General features: G+C 31.6%; 2 protein-coding genes across 3 annotated transcripts; both read right to left on the bottom strand.

Annotated features, from left to right (window-relative positions):
* Positions 1-1,567: 1,567 nt before the first annotated feature.
* LOC124541575 (COPII coat assembly protein sec16-like) lies at positions 1,568-3,920 on the bottom strand. Its single transcript, XM_047119527.1, has 2 exons — positions 3,124-3,920; positions 1,568-3,035 (listed from the first exon to the last, which is right to left on the bottom strand). Exons 1-2 carry the CDS (start codon positions 3,918-3,920, stop codon positions 1,568-1,570), a joined length of 2,265 nt encoding a protein of 754 aa, XP_046975483.1.
* A 1,810-nt stretch (positions 3,921-5,730) lies between these two features.
* LOC124531004 lies at positions 5,731-23,778 on the bottom strand. 2 transcript variants are annotated; one of them, XM_047105403.1, is made up of 11 exons: positions 23,763-23,778; positions 15,047-15,300; positions 14,081-14,235; positions 12,637-12,836; positions 11,889-12,411; positions 11,425-11,580; positions 9,126-9,322; positions 8,630-8,793; positions 7,164-7,367; positions 6,644-6,811; positions 5,731-6,292 (listed from the first exon to the last, which is right to left on the bottom strand). In XM_047105403.1, the coding sequence occupies exons 2-11, from the start codon at positions 15,141-15,143 to the stop codon at positions 5,862-5,864; spliced, it is 2,295 nt and encodes a 764-aa protein (XP_046961359.1). In that variant the 5' UTR covers positions 15,144-15,300; positions 23,763-23,778; the 3' UTR covers positions 5,731-5,861. The 2 variants fall into 2 exon arrangements, with proteins under 2 accessions (XP_046961359.1, XP_046961351.1); XM_047105395.1 differs by lacking the exon at positions 23,763-23,778 and adding an exon at positions 21,474-21,758.
* Between the last annotated feature and the right edge of the window lie 802 nt (positions 23,779-24,580).

Genomic DNA, 24,580 nt, shown 5'->3' with positions numbered 1-24,580 from the left:
TAAAAAGCGTGGACATAGAATTTTTTTTATCAGTAGTTAGTAATCATAATATATATAAATTTAATTGTACTTTTTATCTACACTGTAATTAAAATTGTGGAAAAAAGTTATTACTGAGTGTTTTGCCGATTTTTCTTAGTAATCTTCTAATCAGTATCAATCAGTAGGTAATCTTCTTTCCGAACCGGTGGTAGCTTAACATATATTTTTTTACTCTAACATGACGTTTCAAATACTTTTATAAACCTAATTATTTTTTTAATATTTTAATTTGATCTAGTGCTAACCTAGATAGGCCTCAACAGACATCTGTCAGTTCTTTTTATAACCATTTCTTAAATATAATAACGTTAGTACGGCCGAAGTAGCAGTTAAAGACGTGTAAATAAGTAACACACACAGAAAAGCACCGCAACAACGAATGCTTAAAACAAGTGTTATATTTTTGCCTCTAAATAGGTCGACATTTTTGTGACGGCCCTGAGGCTTTAGCCCCCGTTACTCTTCCCTAAATCCGGGCCGGAGCTAAATATTACAAAATACATACCTACAATCTACATACTGCCTTTATACGCCATGGCTCAGTAAGCTCTTATAATTAAAAAAATATGTGTATCACAATATTGTTTGTGTAATGTACATGTAAATCCAAAAATAATTATATTTGTATTATAGCTAAATAAATAGAAGAATGAGTTTTGATTGTAACTTTAATCGACAATTTATGTAATGTCTTAAATTTTCGCGATTATTAGCGGGTAGACACAGTCTACCTGTGACAACGAACGCTGTAAAGTGCTCGAAACGTCGGGATGTCAAAAATAATTAATGAACGCGGTGGTAGCTTCACTTAATTGTAAAATGACGATTCAAAAGTGCTTATAAAAACCTACTTGAATAAAGTTTATTTTGATTTTGATTTTGATTTTAAAATCCGTTTTTCAATTATTTCAATTTATGTAATACTGTGATAAAATAACGTCTGAATCTTGCCTATGTAAGAAGCTGTGTTATAGTTTTTGAAATAAGGTACTAATTGTCAGATTCTCACAGATTAGAAAATTGATATTTTTTAGAATTACTATGCAAAGAAACATATTACATAACTAGAAAGCTCATGGCAAGAGGAATAATGAAAACAAACCCTAATTGGTGACCCTTAGTGGAATTGAAATATGCAAGAAAGAAGAAAGAAAAGAGGCATATGACTATGCATTGACACCAACTAAGCAGACCCCAGATGACATAGTATTCCTGCTTTTTCTAGTTTATATTTACTACAATATAATAGTTTTAGTAAGACAGTAAAAATTATGTGAACAACTGTTAAACCCATTAAAATAAGTACATTTGTATTGAGTAAATAAACACAGAGTTATAATAATAATTAAAAGTTTATTGAATAATAACAATGTTGTGATAATGAACAAATATTTAAATTTATAAATTATTATAATTGAGCAATTGTTTAAATATGTCCAGTTCCCAACATATTACATTAACTTAAAATTATTCTACATATAATTAGACAATAATATATACATTAACCGTATTAATATGAATAATATTATACGTTTTTATTTTTACCGCTCATGTACTTCTCTGCAGCGGTTGCGATCGCGTGAGTTACTTTCCTCGTAATTTCGTGCAAATTTTCACTTGACGTGAACTCGTCAACGGATCTCTTTGAGAAGAACGTTGCCGTCGTAGTGTTTGGTCTCCAGCTGTTAGGATATACGATCTTGTGACGTAGTACGGCCTTAATTATCAAAGCTCCTACGTATATTATAAAGTAAACACTAAAATACAAAGGCAGATAGTACAATTTTTTCCCTAAATAATAGTAACTGAATCTATTAACACGGGGCGTTTCAGTGGTCGATGTTGTTGGATGGTGATAATGATAATGATCATGATCGTGATCGTCAAAGTCATGATGAAATTTAAAATCTGTTGGAAAATCAACTGGAAAACCGTGATCATCCATTGAAGGTCCATACGTTTCTGGTTTCACATCAGAATGTGGCGAAGGTGGCATCATTCCAATATCATGATCCTTCATGTCACCACCCTTCATATCGTCATGTGGTTTTTGAAATATCAAGTCAGGGTAGTCGGAATTATGACCGTGTGGTGGCAAATCGTCGTGACCATAAGGAGGATGAGAATCGTAGCTTTGTGGCATATAGTCAGTTGGTGGTTTCGATGATTCTGGTTTAGGATAATGATACCCTTGAACTTCTGGTTTGTCTGCTACAACCATTGGAGCAAGATCAGCAATCATACTAGGTTTATTATATGAATAGCCTCCAAAAGGTTTCGGTGCCGGTGGAACAGTTGGAAAGAATTGTGGAACAGGAGGTGAAGGTGGTTTGTATTCATAACCCATACTTGCCATAGAATTATCATCACTATTTTCTTTATTCGATGGCGGCTTGTAACGATATCCTAAGTCCATCATTGGTACGTCGTCTCCGTCGCTCGTATCAGAGGTCATTGAGTTATCAGGAGTATTTGAAAATGGTAAATCAACAGAAATCGACGGTGTTGGTGAAGATTGGGGTGGTGCTACTTGGTTATAACTTGGACCAGATGGTGCATAGGGAGGAAACGAATCGTAGCTAACTGGGGCAGGGAAATCGTCATCGCTAGCTTTTGAAGGCGGGGGTGGTGGAGGAACTAAATTCGCGGTTGCTTTTGGTGGAGCATAAACGGGGCTAGATTGCTTAGATAATTTACTACCATAATTAGGTTGTGGTAAATATGGTTGCGCTGGATTGTACCGGTCAATAAGTGAATTACTAGGATTAATATCTTGAGCTTCTCCTCTCACTGGATGTTTCAAGTCGGAAAAATTATCCAAGTTTGTTAATAAATTACTAGTTTTCTTACTATTTGATAAATTTTGATATGAAGGCTTTTTCGATGGTTTCATTTGGAATGGTTTAAGATTGACATATGGAAATCTTATGTTAGGCTCAGTTCTTATAGCTCTTGATTCATTTTCTGCTCCACTACCTGGATTTGTAGCAAAACTACAAAAAAGAAAAATGCACTTTAGTATAACACTTAAAAAATTTAACAAACTTTTATAATTATATACAAAATAAAACTGATTATTACCCCGGTAAAGCAAAATTTTCATCTATCTTGACTTCATCACTTTCGTCTTCGTTATTTTGTCGATGTTCTTCATCTTCTAATTGTTTTTGGTCATCATATGTATTCTCGTCATTTTCATTATTTTTCTTCACATTTTCTTCTTTTGAGTTAAGTTGAACCTCTTGCCAATTTCCAGAATACTGATTTAGCTTTTCGTCGTCAATTATATGCCATATATTTTCAATATTTACATGTGAATTTTCCGTGGTCGTTGTTGTTGTAGCTTTAGTCGTCGATTGTGTTGTAGAAGGCGAGTATACAGGCTCATGCACATTATTATAATAATCGTTATCGAACATAAAAGGATAAGTAGATTTTTCGGTAGAATCGTCGTTAATTGGAGTATCGTGATTGTTTAGATTTACTGGTAAACCATAGTTTACCACACGAGTGACTTTATTTTCTTCATCATCGGGTACGTAAATGGGGCTCATTGTTGACGTTTTGGCTATTTTCTCTTTTTCTAGTAATTTTCTAATTGATTTTTGTTTACTTCCATCAGATTCAAATTCCGCAAATATCAAATCAGGTGTCTTTACTGCTGGCGCCGGGGTCGTAGTAGTGGTAACGTTCTGCTCCGAATCCATTCTTCTCATCCAATTGTGATAGTAAAATGGTGCTTTTTTATTTTCATCTTTTCGTACCGATCGCGATGATGGAGTAACAACATACACTCGAGGTCCGGGGAAACTTAAAGCGTTCACATCAACTTTACAAAAGTACACAAATAAAATAAAAAATACTGCTTTTGATTTCATTGTTAAACTACTGACACATTTGTGTTTGCACGCGATATCTGTTCTACTCGAACGTCGATGACAAAATGGTGAATATAACTAAAGGCACTCATATGCATAGGTTTTGGAATTGTCAAGTTGGAAGAAATAGTGATAATTTGTAGCGGTACATACTCCAGGTATGTAGAACGCCTGAAGCACGATTGAGATGACCCGACTCTAGTTACAATTTACACTATTAGCAGGATAATCAATGTCACGCACAGGCATATCGGTAGAAAGTGTCACATATTTGTAGAAAATATTTAGTGACAATTTCGGATGGAGATAACGAACGCCCACGATTTTTTTTGAACATACCAATTGAATCTATTGATTTTTTTCTATTGTAAAAAAAATATTTGATTTAACATTAATAAGCCATAGTTCTTCAATCTCTTTCATATAAAATAAAGATTTATTTTCAATTATATCTGAAATCCGGAATACCTATGTTTTCTAATTCCAATCATTCTACATTGACTGCCTCATTAATCTAATGGCTGGCTTATAAGACTACACAGACACTCAAGTCCCAAGCTTCAAGCCTATCGGATAATGAGATTAATGGAATAGACAACGCATTCGGTTTGCACACTACCACAATACAATGTCTCCTGCAAAGTTCAACTGAAAAATTACGACTCTCGTCGTGGCTTATCTGGTGTAATTAGTCGCCGGAATATCACCCAAGTGCGTCATACTTTGTTATATATAGGCCATGTAATGATAAAATAATAATTCTAGATTAAATTTTAAATATTAATTTTTCTTCATCTCAAGAACCAGGAGACAACACAACATGTTTGTATCATGAAAATTCGTCGGTACTTGTCTGGCTTTAAATCGACAATCATCGGTTCATCAATAGTTCTATCCACTGGGTTATGTCGACCTAAATAATTGGAAATAATAAAGCTAATATATTTGTCAAACTTTTAAGCAATTTTATTAAGCTCTACGTAGAGTGCAAAAACCAGTACAAAGTTCCGCAACTAAAGTTTCATAGCACTTTTGAAACCCCTGAAATTTTGATTGTATTTGTATTGAATAATATGTTCATTGATAGATTCTTATGGGTGCACGTGGTTTTTGGATCATATTTTCTTCCGGAATCCGTAAAAAAGGTATTTTAGGTGTTCTTTGGCATTCTTATTCTAGAGTTCTTGCCAGGATATATATTCTGACCCGGTAACCTTGCTTCATGGTTTTATTTTATAAAATAAAGATTTCAAACTGCGAAGTCAGAAGCTTAATTAAATAATACTCTATCCAATTAATCTCCTGACTTAGCACTTTGAAATCGTTACAAAGCTGCTACTTCGTTTCTCGCCAGAGACTGTGTTTGTATTGGACTAGCTGGCTAGCTCTATTTTAATTCCATATTCTTTTATATACAAAACATGCCTACATCGTCTTAGTCTTTTCGGAGCTGTTACTCATTGCATACCCTGCTGGTTTGAAACTACTAGCGCCACTGGGTAAATAACTTGTGAAGCTTGTCATACGACCGATACTTTGTTATACAACACGCCCACGTAGGCTTTACATAGGAGCACACTAGGTGGCACTACTAGCTACTGCCCACCATTACCGGAACAGTTGTCAAGTTCATATTCTATTAATATTCTACAACAAGATTTTATTAAAATGTTGTAAAATCATTGACAGCAATTTGCCTAATAAGTGTCGAAGTTAATTAATAATTCTTTTTTACAGATTTAAATTATAGAACCTCCTTAATATGATTCATAGTATCTCTAAAATATGTAGTTTAATTAAAAAAAATAGGAACCAACAAATTATTGTTTATTTATAAATACTCTCATATACAATTTATACAATATATTATGATATAACTTAACATATGTTAACCTAATTTGTAATCGATATAAATAAACTATTTATCACCAATATTAAACATCATTTTTCGTCTTTTTTCGTGTCACTGGCAGAAGTAACATTATCACTTTCGTTATATGCTGGATTGTCAAATCCCGAGTCGCTGCTGCCATCTGCACTGTCGGAAGGTAACTTGACTTGTGGATTTAATGCTTTTGGTACTTCAGTCACCGAGTTCTTGTTGACATCAGACTTACTAACGACATCTAGTGGCGTGTTAGCTTTCTCAGTATCCTTATTTATGGCATCTTGATTTTCAACGTCTACAGTCGTTGGTTTCTTTTTGCATATATCGTTTTCATCACCCATAGCACTCTTCCCTATGTAAAATTTGTTAAATAGATAATAGAAGCAACCGGTGATAAAAGTTGCTGCAGCGAAGAGTTGATACGTAGGTCTTGTTCCGAAAAACTTCATCAAATAACCGCCTATTAAGCTGCCAGAGCCTTTACCTGAAAATGACAAACGAAGCCTATGTATAAAACCGAAAAAATATATATTATCATGTAATACAATTATCAGTTTTAAATATTTAATCAAATCTCATCTCAGGAGAATATATATATATATTTTTACTACTACTTTACTCTACATTACTGGATAGCTTTATATATGATATTCTATCCTACCAATCTGTACCCTCTGGGAAAGTAAACGCTACCATAAATTATTAACAATAATCAAGTATAGAATCGGTTACAACAATCCTTTGAGAACCTTTTATCCAGTTACAAATATAGCCCGTCTCACGGAAATTGATTTATTTCATAATATCAAATTACAATGTCAGACTTTGTACTCACCGACTCCATAGTACAATCCTCCCAGTAATCCTTGAACTGATGTATCCGTTGTGGTGGAAGACAGTCTCGCCGCATACGTCACAGCTGCCGTGAAAGATAGTGATGACGTCACAGATTCTAGGGCCTCGAAGATTAAGCATAGCCACGGGTTGTAGATTAACGAGTAACCTGTAAGAAAGTTTTAGTTTTTAGAAATAATTAACACTTATGTTGTATGCAAAGTAAGATTAGTCTTACATTTGAAAAGTATAATAATGAATAATTCATAATAAATAAATATCCAATCGAAAATTGCAATAATTGATATATGTACAAACAACAGCAAAAAAAAAAGCTTGTAAAATGAATTTTTTGGTGATAGATGAGCCTTAAATAATAATAATTTAATTATCGCTTAAAGCAAAAGAGAATATGTATATATTGATACTGGCAATCAAATGCATTAACATAAATTGATATAACAAATGAACAGTCATTTTTTTGTCGAGAAATAATAATAAAATTATTAATTTAAACTTACCCATAAGCCTGATGGCGTAGAAAACAAAACCAATGAATATAACATTAGCGTGTCCAAGTTTGTTGATAATGGGCCCGGAAAGTACGAGTAGAGGCAAACCGGCGATTCCTCCCACTGTTATCGTGATTCCCATCAGAGAGCGGGATGCACCAAGGTCTTGGAGCAACCAGAATAGGAAACTCTCGATGTAGCCCCACGCAGTTCCTATAATTATCAAATAAACCTCACTTAAAAACCTAATTTCTTGAAATAGAAATAGAGAATACAGAATTTAAAAAAAATTTACAGTTTCGTTCATCATAACTTAATAGTTAATGAATATAAAGCATGCGTATTCTTTTTTTATCATCAAATAGACATAATATGAAGACCTTTTCTATGAAATTGCCGTTTTATATAGAAGAAATCAAATATTAATGAAAATATCTGTTAAATAAAAGTAATATCGTCCACTATCGGCGATGGCAACTGAAGGAAAATGCACTGAAGCCTGATAGAAATAAGGAATCGGACTCTTTCCGAATTAAAGCAGCTGATACAAGATCGGGTAACATCAGTCATATCTCTTTTAATTTTGAAAAACAGAGTAAATTGCCAAGTCACGGTTGATTAACAGAACATTTCAATCAACATTCACAATTCTCAATATAAGTACAAATTTGTAAAAATTGAAATACCAAGTCCAAAGATGTTAAGAAGCTCTCCTTACAAGTAGCTTCTTTTGACTCGATTTGCGTTTGGGACACGCCCAATTAGATCACAAAAGCGGGACGCATTTATGATTGTAATACCGGTCCACTTTTAAACACAAGTGACGATCCGATTCAGAGTCACATACTTTGTATCTTTCAAAAAGCTAAGACAACCAACACTGGGATTTTTTATCTTCCCAATTTAACGTAAATGAATGAATCAGCATCGTTTTAACACTTATGTTGCCTTGCTGTTAATTAAAATCTGGTTTGAAATGAGTCTACTTTCACTATGGCTTTCAATTCATTTGTTTTGTCTACGTTTGGATATGAGGTTCATTGTTTGAGATAAAAAATTCCAGAACGGAAGTGATCAAACCCACCGTGCATTCACTAGCGGTACCTGCGTATATGGGCTACGTCGTTGATATGCCATCTGTGCTGCGTTGGTGCCACGACGAAACTCGTATTCAAAAAAAATTCCATGACCAGAGAAATAGCAATATAAAATAATGAGGGGAAAAAATAACAATTCTCTTCTGTGGAAATATTTTTCACTATTATGAGACCATTTTAAAATTGGATTTTCTATTATTTAGTAAATAAATTATGCAATTTCATAGTTAAGGACATTCATAAATATTCCGATATAATGTTAAATTTATTCAAAATCTTTATATATTATCAAAATTACGCTAAGCTATTACGATAAATTGCAACAATTAATCAACTCTCGTTCAAAATATGTAAAAACTTAAAGATAAAAGCACTTACCCATAATAAAGCATGCTATAAACAACGCCACGATTTCAACATTACGAAATACTGATATGACATCTTCTAGAAGATTCTGTGCGGGCTGTTTAAATTCAAGGTCGATGCTCAACATCAAAACACCAGAAACAACTTTCAAAACTGCATACAAATAAAAAGCTGGTCTGCAAATAAACGTGTAATAATTTGATATATGATAAGTTTATGTAACTCTATAATACGTAACGGATCGCTTACATGCCCGGATATAGATATATCAAGCAAAGATCGATACGAACAATCTGTATTGTAACAATGCTTAAATGTAACAAACACATCCATGTTATGATAACATCAATAAATTTGCACATTAAAAATAACGGCTGCCATGCGTTGTAATGACTCCACATCTAACCAATTGTACAAAGTTGCAACTCAATCATACATAAGATTGGTGAATGTAAAATACTTAAAACATCGATCATAAATTGTTAAATCGTATAAGATTTATTTATACCTGAAGTCTGTATAACCCTTGCCCCTACTCGCATAGTCGATGAGTAATCCGGAGAGAGGCGAGGAGATCATACCGCCAATGCTACCGTAGACTCTTTGGAGGCCATAGTCCGCTCTCTGATCCCTTACAATTGCTATAACAGCGCCTTCGAACATAGCGAACGCTGTCCCGCCGATGATACCAATAAACACACGAACCTATAAAATACGTACATATAAACATCTATACTTGGTCTAATACACTTTTACACGTTAAGTCTTGAAGATCGATTACTTTTCCAACGAGTACAAGTTGTTTTACTGGTATGTTTAAGCCAAATGTAGTCAACGAGCCATGTCCATCTAGGCCGATAATTTCCTTTTAAATAGTAATGCAGCAAATAATAATGTCTCGCACTGTTGTTACATTATAATTAAACTACACTTAGTATATGACTTTTAAAATATAATTATATAACAGACGAATTTTACCACGCACCATGAGATGACACCAGTACTGAAATCTATATTTAATTATAAATTGGCATTTTTTCATCTATTCGACAAATCCCAAGTATAAAGGTTGTAATATTTAGTTTAGTAACTAATGGCTTAGTAAAAAGATCATTACTTAAATTAAACCAGCACGACTCAGCTTCGTGGTAAAAGTGTTTCGTCAAACTTTGCGTTCCTCTGACTGCAGTGTTGTAATTTTTAATAAGTATGAGAAATTGTAACTAGATTAAAATAAACTTCAAGCATACCGCATTTACGCAAAGGTTTAGATTACCACTACGCTGGTTTACGCCCAGGAATCTACAAGATTCTGTAGCTTAACTTAATTCGCGAGAACTGATAAACAATTTTAAATCGATACCCTGCTATTTTCTATTTTAAATAATTATATATTTCTTTATAATGTCCTAATTCGGGGATCAAAATCACAGTATAGCGTGTCAAAATACACATCGAAAGACATGTCAATATATTGAAGGCTGCATTGTTAACAACTATTCAATTCAGACGAAGTCGTGGGAGACGCAATTGTTTTGATACAATCCTATGTATATTGTTATAACCCGCGAAACGTTTATGCAAATAACCTCTAAACAAATTACTGTATTTAATATTGTGACTTAAGCACGTATTCGGTAATGTTATATTTGTAATAATCAATCGGGGTATTTCCCGATTCTTACCCGTAAGTAAGCACTAGCTTCGTATAAGTCAGATGTCAGTAGAAGGTACATAAGTCGTGATATACTCACATCATACCACTTGTATATTGGGGACAAGGTCGACGTATGTCTCGACGTAAGTACATTTATTAAATTTTGTATGCAATTATTCTAACGTACGAGCTTTTTAGTGATATATCACTATGAGTGTGAAAATTTCAACTGTTTTATGTTAAAGAAAATAAACACAATTATTTATTTATTTATTCACTTAGTAGTTGAACTTTGTAAGTGTAGATAACTCCTTAGATACTTTTTTATTCCGGTTTTCAGGGTGAGTAAGCTAGTGTAACGGGCACAAGGGACAAAACATCTTAGTTTTTAAATTTGGTGGCGTGTTGACGCTGCAAGGAATATTTCTTACATCGCTAATGTCCTACGGGCGGTGGTGATCACTTATCAAAAGATGGTCTATGCCCGAACGCCTACGAATAATAAAAAGTTATTCGATGTCTATAAGCTGATCGGAATAATGTCTTATTTGAAACATCTGAATACCATAAACAAAAATGATTTACTTTCAACATCAAAATAATACTAACGTTTGCTAATAGATAGTTTAAAAATTAAATTTATTTATTTGTAAGTAGCTAATTGTTTGTTTTTGTAAACATACATATTAAAACTTAGTAATAAATACTAAAAATCTTCCGATATGTTTACGCAAACGCATTTATTTATAGTTAAACATAAAAAAACCGGTAGTGTTCGGTTTGTAGTGAGTGTTTGATGTCGTCGAATGAGGACGGTGAGACGGTGGCAATGGGTCACGCTGGCGCGTATCAAGTTCGTCATTACCCTGTTAGTGACGATTAGCCGGCAATCTTCCTATCAATGGATCCACTACTCAATTTGCATACACAGACTTTGCTTAACGAAATAAACTTGTACTCTTTCAAAGGTATTAAATTTCATTTTAGTTTTGTTACTATTTATTGGACTTGACATATTCTCAAAATAAAGTTCCATTCAACAATTTTATTCTAATTCCTTACGAGCGATTTCATTAGTCATACATAGATTATATAGATAATATAGACAATATTTAGATTTATTTTAATTCATTCGTATAAAAATACTTACAGCCAAGTAAGTCCAGAAGGTGAACGAAGGGTCGAGCTCTAACTGCTGCTGTCGATTATCACACATACTCTTTCTTGGAGCTGAGGCCGCACAAGCCGCTGTACACTGCGTCAGCCGTTGTAAACCTGCTTTCACCCATATCGATTCTCCCAGATCCTATGAAAAAACTGACCTTACACAATGCTCTTTAAAATTATCAACGTATTTTTTTTATTGGTTTTTAATAAGACAAAACATACACTATATCCTTTTTAAAGAACCATTATATTAAAACGAGAAAATCAACATAAATTTTGTGTTTTAAATTGAGGACAAAAGCAGGTCATAAATCTTCGTGAACTTTGTGAAAGGCAAAACTCTCGGCGGACAAGGGTTATGTAAATTATTATGCGACTAGTATCAATTGGTACATGAGTACATAAACTATACAGCTTACATCCACTTTAAAAAACATATTGTTGTACCTGAGCGAAACTATCCATGCAAGATGTGGTATCGGTACCGTCATAGTCTTCATCTGATTGTGAGGTATTACTTAATGATACAGCATTGACCCAATAATTTCGAACTTCATTCGAATCTTTTTGAGCATTGGGTGAGATCCTAACTCGAAATAGTTTCTCTTTCGTTTCTTCAATAGAATCGTTTATGAAATCCTTCTTTTCAAATATACACGTTGCATTCGAGCCTGCATATGAGCAATCTATTTCGTAGAGTTGAGGAACGGGAAAAAATATACTGTCGCCTACTTTGGATGCGGTGGAATTAAAATAAGGATCATTTGTAAGGACACGCGAAGTGCTGTGATCTTTCATCGGTCTCTCTCTGTGAGTTAACGATGTCGAAATCGTATTGCGATACACAAGACGCTGTGACTCATATTGTGATTTAAAATGCACGTCGTACGAGTTCGCATGGACAATAGTGTCTATTTCTTGTAACGTAGCTTCAGATGGCAATTTACAAACAAATCCGCATGATAAAACCCTGTAAAAACAAAGACGTGTGACACATTAGAGCCATTTGAAACTCATGAAAGATTTTCCTTATTGCTTTATTCACAATAAAACTTTGATGAACTTTAGTTTTCAGCGTAGAATATATTGTTTTCAGTTAAGACTAAAGAAGTAATAAAGCATTTTATAGTTTTTTAATGACGAACTCATAAACATGTAACTATTGTCTTACTAATTAATATAACTGTGTACTTACGTAAGATTAATGTCATACGCGTATGGATGGAGAGGCTGACAAGGATAGTCGCGTACTTGTTGTAAATGTAGTGCAGATCCATCGCAAGAGGCGAGCAGCTCTACAGCTGTAGGAAATGTAATAACTATGCGTCCTACGGGCACCGCCAGCAGTAGCAGCGCTGACGCACCACCCAATCCCGAAGACAGAGCTAGGAGTAACTAAAAGTCAATAAATATAATTTGTTATTGGTAATCGTAAAGTTATGCAATTTATTACATCAATGCCGAACAAAACTATAAATTCGAAAACGAAAATTGAAATGTTATTGCAAAATCAATTAAATCTGAACTACTCATTACATCATTTTTATGTTTTAACCACACACAAACAAAAGAAAACATAAACAGAACAAGCAAATTAGAGGCTTCGAGAAAAACAGGATGAAGTATTTAAGAAGAATGATCAGCATAAATGATGAAGCCGACATTTGCTGCCGCAATTGCTATTGGGTGGTAACAATGACGGCAAACATTCTAACCACGGTTTAGTGTGCAAATACCGTGAATATTCTTAGAATAAATGTAAGTTTTTTTATCACGTATATTGTGGCGCAGTATAATTATCATAATAATCAAACGTCGATTAAAATTATAAAACGCTTCATAGCTTAATGGAACGCTTACATTGTATAAATAACATTAATTACATAAGATTTATTGACATAAAACTCCAATAAATAATCGATTCGTGTTTTACTTTTGATTGTACAATTATAAAAGTATACATTTACGTCATCATCGTAACGGACGCTTACAAAAGCAATGATCCCTAGCCAACGTGGGTACACACCAATAAATGTTGGAGCGCATCCGGCGCAAGCGACCTGCGTCGTGACGCAAGTACTTGCCTACATATAAGCATAGGACGAGCGTTCACAATACCGACACAATACAAGGTAAAGGTTATTGTAACCAGAATTGGATGTAATTTGCGTTACGGACATTGAAGATTAGCTTCATTTAATTAAGCATCGCAAAACATAAATATATCGCATGATTTAGAGGTCACTTGCTCTTTCACTCAACAAATATATACTTTTAACGTCATTTGTTTTAGTCAATTCAAAGTACATAGGGTGCCAATCACTATAGAATACAATTATTTTATGAATGAACTTAAATAAGCTATCTTTACAGGAATAACCTATGAAAGATAAATATAATTTTATGATATCTTTAAGCTGTAGATTGTAAGCACGACAACAAATGTAACACGACAAATGTGTTAGAAATAAAGTGTAAATTATAGCGTTTTAAAATATATTAATATTTATTTATCTATTATCAAAATAAATTCAATTCAATTGCTTTTGCGATAACTGCTAATCCTATATATTTTACTGATGTGATAATTTGTATGATGACAAATGTATATTTGAGCCGTACTAAATAGAAAAACAAACCCTAAAATTTCCGATTTTGTCAGCAACCATGCCCGCGAGCGGCGGCATTACTATTGAGACGACTGGCGTCACGGCTGACATGATGGCCGTTTCCTCCACATCAATTCCCAGCTCCCGCATATGAATTGTCAAATACGGGTATAATACGAATAAAGCTGAAAACAATATTCATCTGTTAGAAAAAATATACCACTCGTTCAAAGGTTTTACCTGAAACACAGATAAGGACTAAATAAATTCGCACAGACAGGCCAATAGACCTAATAGTCATTGGCGCTGTATGAAATATAATACTTTTTATGTCGTCATTGTCGCACCAATCTTTTGAACCAAGGTGTTATATTCTTATGCATGCGTTTCTTCGTATAAACACTAAATATTGTGCTGTGCGGTAGCACATATGATAGGTAAACCTTGACCTTACACAAGCTCCTGCTACCAAGTTACTTAATATTTGAAAAAATAAATATAATATAAACTACATCATTTTATATAAGATTGCATATATTAGCAATAGATGAATATCGTATAGAATACATATAAATTAAAGAAAAGTTAAATATAAAGGTATCGAAAATTTTCACAAAAATAACAGTTAATTTTTTTTATTATTTTTTCTTAGTAGGAACATTATTCTCAAGCGTTTTATTAGCATTATAATTTCGTATTTATTTATTTAACCATTATCTAACGATTTTGCAATCGTACTTATCTCAATACGATTATATATTAAACACAACAACCAGATAATTCCAATATACACACATTTAGAAATATGTATGTTGTACGTAAGCATGATTTTTACAAATGTTTAAACAATATGCCTATTGCAAAGGTAAGTAATTCAATATATCTTGTTATTCAATCTACGAGACTCGGTTTAACCGCTGACCTTTATAAGACATAAATCAAAATGTCAATATTATTCTTCAATGATTGACAAATGTACTTGTGGTTAATACTTACTGGAGGCGTGCACAAAAAACAATATTTTCAGCGGTATTAGTTTTTTCTGCTTGAGGTCATCTGTGATCCGTTTGAAGAAAGCGCGAACGAACTGCATTTTGATATCGTATAGGAATTACAGCCAGAGATAAAGTGTTGATAATTTCCTCACGAGGGTGAAGTCCTTCGTGGGAGAACTTTTAGACCGCCCTCCTACATATATGCACTCCATACAATGTTCTTGATGCATGGAAGTATGCAGCATATACAAATATCTGTAAAATAAACAAATGTAAGTGACGTTATTGTAAACTTTTAAAACATTTCTTTGGCAATCGTATTTATGTCTTTGTCTATGAAAGAGCAATTTTGGCTGCGTATTTTATAAAGTAAAAAAAATTAAGAAGCAAATTATCTTGTAAAGGCAATATTAACTTATGCCATCAGATAAATATGGGATGTTCGGCGAGTCAAATTAAACGCTATCTTTTTGTAAACAATAATTAGCGTCACGCAAGAAACTATATAATTTTCTATCAGTAAAAGTAATGTATCTAATATAAGTACTCTCATATTTTCCATATCACTGCGTTGTTGAAAACAACATAGATTTGGAACTAAATGAGAATATATGAATTATACTTTTTTCTATAAAAGATTTCATAAACATGGTTATAACTTATCACGTAATAGGTTCGTTCTCTATAATTAGAGTTTTTGTATGACCAAAATTTGATTTTCATGATGATTTTGTTGTTTTAGATTAAAGAGACATCTATGATATTCATATTGTATTATTATTTATAGACGTTTTATATAAGCTTATGTAATTTCAAGTCAAATCAGTATGTAAACAAATCTAGGAAGTTCATTTGAACCCTACTTCGGTTTGAACGGATTGGAAACATAGTAAGTATACTATATTGGCGAATTATAATACGACCGCACTGCCATCGAACTCATGGCAATGTTATGTTTACAAAATACATAAGTAGTACATCGTTTTATTAATTTGTATAAGTACATTTTTTAAATATGTTTGCTTGTATATACTTTCAAATAACTTATTTATATAACATCGCCATGCAACGGATTTGAATGTACAGTACCTTATAGCACGTAACAAATTTGACTGAATACATATAGATTGTTATCGATTATCGTTAAACAGGATAAACGTAACCAATTTCATAGCACGTATTGGAAAAGAGTGAACGTATAGGAAAACTAAAGATTATGCCCTAAAACAGAATAAAAATCAACAAGAACATATTACGACAGTAGACATCTTATCTAATAAGAGTAAAACAAATATTTGACTAAGCCACTACACACTGTTCTGTTAAAATAATGCCAAATAATAATCTTTTAATTATGTAATTGATTAGCATACTATGGATTTTTTGATTTGGACAGTGAGTTCAATAGTCAGAGATTTAAAAACTCGACTGAATGTAAACATACATTCACAGTTGTGAACTTTAAAGACCCACTGACGGAACACAATAGGTCCTCGTTTCATAACTAAATAGTGAACAAAAGGCACGTATATATCCTACTCACTATATCACGGGTAACCTTTATGGCTATAGAAATAGAAGCTAAATTGCAATAGTTATAGTATACATTCCGTGCCATTGATACATGTACAAAAGTACGTGTCAGTAGATATATTTAAGTACAGTTACTAACTTTGTTAACACAAAGCTTGGTTTCAGATTTTTCGACATTATACAAAATACCGATTTATGGAAAACCTCTATGTTTGTCCATAATTAACTCTCTCATAGTTCGCTACAGATTTCAAATTGATTTTCGAATCTTTGACACAGATTTTTATAGATTTTCATATAAAACATCTTATTTTAAATTACCTGTGGCGGATATATTAGCCAAAATTTTAATATAAGTTACTTATGAAACTACAATGTAATGTATACGTAGTTACAATATTAACTTTCGCTAGAGCTTTCCATTTATTTAGGGTCAGCACAATATATTTCCTTCCAATAACAAAGGAGAGACATATCTACTCATTTCATCGAAAATTACTTGCATAATATGTATAGTATCACAGTAAAGTAAAAAAATCAATATTATATGAGAGTATATTCTTTCCTTTTTAACATAAACAATAAACTATAGTGTATATCGACTGTAAACATAATAAAAATAAGTTTGCTTGGAAATGTAACATTATTAGTAAAAATATTATTATTATTATAAATTAAAACAGCATACTATGCCGATCCATCTGAGCTTAAGTTTTATAAATAAGTAGCTTAACCTGCTTTATCCGCGCGAAATTTATAAAACACAAAGTAATCCCCGTTATCCCCTTAGAGATAGATTTTCTTAAAATTCGTTTGTAGCAAACCCACTATAAAAATAAATAAATACTACATCCTATAAAAATCTGTCTACCACATTTTCAATTTTGTAAGTGTTATAGGTTCTGAGATTTCGTGATTAATTAGTGAACGGTAATTCGCTTTTATACATATAGATTATTATCTAGGAATGGACTAATCAATTCGAATAATTGGAATTATAGTTGTGCAACATATATTCCTTTTACTTAAGGAGCAATTGTTTTATTCATACAACGAAGACATAACTATGAGAAAAACTTGTTATAACAATGTCATTTATGTTGCTCATTGCGCAAGCTATATAGACGAGCTAAAGCCAAAAGGTTTCATAACTATCGACTAACATAAAATATTCATTGTTAACATCATAAACTCAGACGTTAATCAAAATACCAAGCTCCACAGTCAAAATAATACAGCATTATAAGATATTATAACATTAATATAAATTATTATATTATATACAACATAGATAGAAGAAACTGCTATTTCACTATAACCACACGTCACATAATATGTATATCAGATACGGTGCGACATTGACCACAAAAATATTCCTTAAGAAAATTGCTTAATTAAAAAAGGTTTAAATACAAATTTCCAAATTGAACATTCAAACTCATTCACCGATCACTCCCATGTTTTGATTCACAGCGATCCGGCTCGAAGGACCAATGTGAAATTATCAATAGTGCAATTTACCCATTTCATTCTCTATGGATACACAATGATTGTTTTTCAGGGATAAATAATATTAATCAAAAATATGATAAAATTAAAGCGATCTGTGTTAATATTAATATATAACAGTATTTTATGTGTAAATATTTAAAGATCATTTAAAAATGTACTGCTATACTGGTTTCCTATGTACCTATTAATAGCATATGTGAGGACCATTTACAGTATTTTTTTATTTATAAATACAGCCTATAAATATTTATAAACAATAAGCACCGGCATTCGTTAAACATATAAGCTGTTTGTTTTCCTCTACACAAAAATTGAAACTACATATTTTAAATCTAAATAAAAGCATACCAACATATTTTATTTGTTTTATTGTGTATTAAAATATGTACAATATCAAAACAGAACTAATTCGATTGTATTCGAAATAACTTCTTTGTGTAAAATTGTTTTTACTTAGTGTAGCCATTCTAATTTATAGCACTTAGCTATTTATATTTTGCTATCTAAATGTCACCACAGATTATAAGTCATTAATTATAATATACAGTAGAATCTCGTTTAACTGAACTAATTGAAACCGAGACTAGTTCGGATAATCAAAACTTAGATAATCGAGGTGTGGGTACTTTGAACAATATCAAACATAAATTCATTTCAAATATAAAACAGTAGGCAGTCTATTCAAATTTATCATACATATAAAAAACACATAAAAATGAAATGCTATTTTTATTTACATTTTGTATAAAATCATCTATTATTCTCAATTGATGAATTTGACGAAATATCGTCAAAGAATAGGCTACAACGCGCCCACTTCGGTTAATTGAGTGTTTGGAACATCAAGGTTCTACTGTATTACAAGTTATATTGTCGATTTATAATCAGCCGGAATGTCTTAGATGATTTTAAATGTTGTATTTCAAATTATATTGCCACATGTTTTCTTCTGTAAACTCCATCAGGATAAAAAATATATTTCCTGTTTGTAAAACGACATTCGGTGCAGTTTTAATATTTATTATTTATTTAGAAATACAAGACAAACAAACAAATCAAACAGGTTTATCTCTAATTTGCACCTAAAATATGCATCACTTATGCAATTTTTAAGATCAAATCGTTTGAAATCATTAATTTAAAAACCGGAAATTCCAAACAATGTTATGGGTGACGCGATTTTCGGTGATCTCAACATTTTTAATCTAAACAAAATATAAAGTTCATTTCTGTATAAATAGTTGGATTTACATTTTGATGGCCGTATCAGTACTGAGAAATGGAGTGGAAAGTTTAAAGCAGAACTCATTCCTTTTCTGTCTCATGTCTCAAATTAAGTGAGAGACTTAAATGTGTTCTTTTCCTTTGTAAGGTATACGAATTTTTAGTTAAAACTCCATTATACACATTTAAAGTTAATTAGTTAATTTAGATTTGCTTACATTACAATAAGTAAGTTTTGTGATCTGCAAGACTCGTTAAGGTATATTTATAGTTTAGTTAGAGTTCGCCATGAAAGGTCTTGAACCGGCGTATTTCTCTCCAGCATTGGCATTATAACTTAACTATTGTGGTTAAAGTAAGTGGTACTTTACAGTACGAATAGATCTATACTTTCACAATTATTATATAAAAAAATTTAAAAACGCATCTTATTCTTAGAACTTTAAGAGGAACTAGATTAAAATCTATTTTATTTTATTTCAGAACAACGTATTTTCATTTGCATAATATATTTATATTATGCGAAGAAGACCTTTGTGGCAAAACATCCTTATTGCAAATTAATAAATATCGTTGATATTTACATATATCTACTACATTACTACAATTTTATACTCTCAAACCGTTTATTTTTACAATAACTATATGTATATTATTATTTTCTTCACAAAATTTTCCATAAACCCTTTGTAGTAATATAGTTATATAAATAATTGGTCTGAATGACTAAAATAAAAAAATACTAAAATATCTTTATTTGAGACGTCAAACCTATAATTTTATTTTTAATTCCTTCGATAATTCATAAAGAATTGAATCGATAAGCAAAAAATATATTTTTCTATGTACATGGGTTCCGGTTTAAGCGCTATACAAAATTAAGAGACTATAAAAAATCAATAAACAACATTGAATATAAAAAGAACAGCACTTTAATCTCAACATAATAGATATAGACATGATGTTCGAGATGAATCTCTGAATGTTGACCTCTAATCGTGTCGTATCATTTCGCTTTCCGATCATACCAATTGTAGGTCGAAAAATGTCATAAACGTATTAGATCATAAACTAATTTACAAAATATTATTATCAAACTTTCGAAATTAATAAGAATTTTTAATTTCTGCTCAGAATTTGACGTCGCTACATTGAATGAAAAATATCGACAATTAGAAAGTCTTTAGGAGTCTTGAATATTAATTCAACAAAACCAGATAAGAAATTCCATATAGGTTTTACGTTAAAAAATCAGATTATTTTCCTGTTCAGTTTTTAAGAATTCGTCGAAATTTGAAGATTCATCTGTTACCTTTCTTAAATCTGGTATATCTGGTCTTGTACTCTTTTCAATGGTCTCTTCTGTATTTTAAAATCAGTTACAAAACTTTTATCTTTTTCCTTTCACTTATGTGCATATGACCTACAACTTTAGACTACAGCTTATTTTCAGAAACTTTTAATTGTCGACATTTGCATGAGAATAAAATTAATTATATACATAGATCTTTTTATATTTGTTTTAATGTAAGCATATGTAAGGTTTTTTATTAGTAAATAGCGATCTATCTATACGTAAGTTTATGCATATACACTACCTACTTGACACATGCAGATACTTTATGTACGCAGCATTTATTTATTCAATCTCATCAATGGTTCTCCGGAAGAGATTGTTGCATGCTAAATGGCAGTCCATCGTGTCTTATTTTTTTCTACATTTTGTAATATTCCTAGATACTTAAACTAAACCTATGTGCCATTAATAAATTTTTAAGCGACTTCAAAAAAAGGAGTGTTCTCAATTCGACCCGTACCTATATATTCTTTTTAATATATCGTTTGATGCGCCAGTAATAAATAAAACATATTTTCTATACTTAATTATACCTATATTTTAATAAGTCCTAACCAATGGCACAAAAATATTATACTGTAACATGTCTGAAAATAAGTCCGCCCTTGTTCAAACAAGGTAATAAATATTAATCCATGATTTTTTTTTAATTTGAAGCCTGTTATTTATGAATTTGCCTTTGATATTTTACATTCCATAAATATCTTTTATTGGTTAATATTTAAGAATCTAGTTTTTTTTTAGTACACAGAGTTCAATTGAAACGTAGTAACTCATAAAAAGAATATAAAATGGCACTCACCGCGGTTGCAAATTAAAAAAATAAAACTTATCGTAAAGATAAACTTCACTGTAAACTTGTATTGTTGCGTTCTTATAAACACCGACTGTTAAAAAAACTTCCTCATTTTACGAAATGCACAATTCTTACTCTGTAGATTTTTTTTTTTCAATTTATTTATTGAAAAAAAACTGATTTCTGCCGTGCAAAACAAGACCGCCTCTACATGAGTTTAGCACGCGTGCCCGGCCGGTAGAGATTTGCGCGACACTGGCGCAACCGCAACCCTGTGCACTTCCCACCATTCCCAAGAAGAACTAATGGCAGTAAAGTTATTCACTTATGGTATTAGTATATATTCCAAGCATTTACAAATTAACTCATCAGGCTGATTCTAGAACTAAAACAATACCTATAATCTATATAATTATAATATTTTTTTGGTATTGGTAGAGTAAGAAAACAATGCTATTTTTTGTTTGTAAAGAAATTAGTTAAAACCATTCTAGTACAGTGCATAATAGCATTTATGAAAGTGTAATTTATAGCTAACAAATTGTGTATGAGTATGTATGTAAAATAATTTTAAAAATAATAACGACACTGGCATGAAATAAAAAACAAATTGTTTCATGTAGATCCAAACTAAGTCTATGTAAATAGTTTCACGTTTTATCTGTGGTGGGGCTTTGTGCCGACATGTCTGGGTGAGTAGCATATACTAAAGCCAAACAACAACATTGCTCTTTTCTCGTTTAAATGGTAAGTTATTTATATCTTTTAATGACCATATCTATGCGAGAAGATCGCTTACCACTAGATAGAGCCTACTTAAATAGATATTTCCTTTTTATTGCAAAGCAGAACTTGTATAGACTTTTAAAAATAAAAATAAGAGTTAACTTCATGAACATACATTTTGCAAATTTATAAATAAAATACTTGGATTACAAGTCCTTGTACAAGTGTAACCTGTATTATTACAAAAAGAAAAGAGCACTATTTTTTATCACGACTTATACTTTCACGTATTTTGAATTTATTTACAATAATATACTTCCTGATAATAATAATATCAAAAACTTAATATTTTAAATCAAAACTTAAGTACCTATATAAAATTCCTACGAAATACAAACGTATTTCGTAGACAAAGTATAGACATATACGGTTTTAGGGTCTAATATGTCATATAATTATATTGCAAAGTAAATATTTTCGAAAGACAATAGCTTACTCAAAACTAATTATTTATCAATTAATTGTATAATTAGAATATTCCGTGTATCTGTACATTAGTCTTAAGTATGATTATGGTGTTTGTAATATCTTAATAAATAACATTAAAATATAGCTTGTTTAATTATTGTTAAGTAGACTTGTGAACTAAACTGCTATACATCCAAAATTATCCATAAAACCGTTATTTTAGTATTTCTTGGGCTATAACGCAAAACATAAGTTCGCATCAAAGAAATTTTATATATATCCTACATTTCTTCAAATAACAGACACATCGTATCGTATCGTCAAACTTAAATTAGTGAAAGGTTGAATCAAAATGACATTAAAACTTTACTAACGGTGCGAGTGACGGCTAAGGTATACAAAATACTTATATATACCTCTAGTTCGTCAAATTAATTGAAAACCACACGTGCTACTTTATTCTTAAGTAATCATATCTTCACAGACGTGTTGTCTCTGCCTCTGGTATATCTGTTCTGTTGTTTAGACATACTTATTTACTGTAACGTGCATGCTTTTAACATAATACAACAAAATAAATAAGTAGGCAGGCAGCATCAGCCTACATAAGATACAAGTTATAATTGGGGTCTACGATGACGACTTTTTCATTAACTATGTTTTTGTTTGCCAGTTTTCTTCATAGATTGAAAGAGTAAATTATTTTTTAACGAGTGTGACGTCACGATGTAAATGCTATATTGCTACACTTAAGCTGACTTTTTTAAAATGTATAGACCCAATATGTCAATATTTAACGGTAAATAAATTCTCAAGTATTACCCGTCAGGCTGGACGTTTAATTATTCGAATCGAATAAGATACATTTTTTGCTATTATAAGGGGTCTCTACTCTATATAATATCTAAGTATACCTTACTCGCTAGTAGAGCCAACTGTTGCACCAGAAACATTAGCCCTCGCTGCATGAATGTAATCAGTGCCGTAAATCGCATTAGACAATGAATCAAGTGGGATTAACTTGATTAACTAACAACTTACAATAGAAGTATTAACAGGAAACCTCTTTTATTAAAAATAATTAACGTTAAAATAACTTACCGATGAAATGAAATGTCCCCATTCGCATGTTTAATTACTCTCGTTTTTTGTATATTTTATCTGACGTGTTACTGCGACTTGGTCGAGAACGTACTGCGTAAGAAATGGTGCATTGGAAAAGTTGATACAAACAAACAATGAACAAAATACACACAAAATAGTCAAACTCTGGTTATCTAGCCCTGTATACATAGGTATATATGTATCTTATCTCTGTTGCAACATTATTATAATGACTAATGACCCAAGCTATACGTTTTTATTTATAACTGAGACAGTCTGAGAAAAAAATATATAAAACTAAAATCTCACCAATTCACATATACCTATTATTCTACTGGCAATAGCAGAAATATTAGGTATGTTTTAGACTTTGCATATAAAATAAAACCTCCTTTTTTAAATCCGTTTAAAAATGCTTATTTTTGCAAATATTCGTCTTTTTCTTCTGAGATTATTTTCTTAAATTATACTTTATTTTTAAAAAATATTTATTGAATATTATCTTTACTAGTAGGTTAATAAAACTGCTGTATTTTGGATGCGTACCTGATGGACAAGATCCTCGACGTAAAAATTCACATAAGTACTTTAATTATTATACAGTCAAATTGAATGCCTGGAATAACCCAAGTACCGTGCAACGACCAACTGTATCATAATAAGTATTTTATAGATTATAATAAGTTACTGGCTCACGTCTTTAGTTCTAAATAAGTAAATAATATATTTATTATAAGCCAAATTTTCCATAAAGCTAGTTTAAAATAATAATTTGTAAAAGTCCCATGTTTGAGACCCTCTCTTTTAGAAGTGAT

The sequence above is a fragment of the Vanessa cardui genome, chromosome 1, assembly GCF_905220365.1.
Source record: "Vanessa cardui chromosome 1, ilVanCard2.1, whole genome shotgun sequence".
Lineage (NCBI taxonomy): Eukaryota > Metazoa > Arthropoda > Insecta > Lepidoptera > Nymphalidae > Vanessa > Vanessa cardui.
Note: the sequence above shows the minus strand (reverse complement) of the source record. Positions and strands in the feature narration are given on the sequence as shown.

Coding starts and splice junctions, on each gene's coding strand:
- LOC124531004 (XM_047105403.1), bottom strand. CDS start 15,143: ATGCAGTTCGTTCGCGCTTTCTTCAAACGGATCACAGATGACCTCAAG. Junction 12,837..14,080: donor ACAAAATCGGAAATTTTAGG/GTTTGTTTTTCT, acceptor ATTGACTTTTAG/TTACTCCTAGCTCTGTCTTC. Junction 12,412..12,636: donor GCGTATGACATTAATCTTAC/GTAAGTACACAG, acceptor TTGTTTTTACAG/GGTTTTATCATGCGGATTTG.
- LOC124541575 (XM_047119527.1), bottom strand. CDS start 3,920: ATGAAATCAAAAGCAGTATTTTTTATTTTATTTGTGTACTTTTGTAAA. Junction 3,036..3,123: donor GAAAATTTTGCTTTACCGGG/GTAATAATCAGT, acceptor TCTTTTTTGTAG/TTTTGCTACAAATCCAGGTA.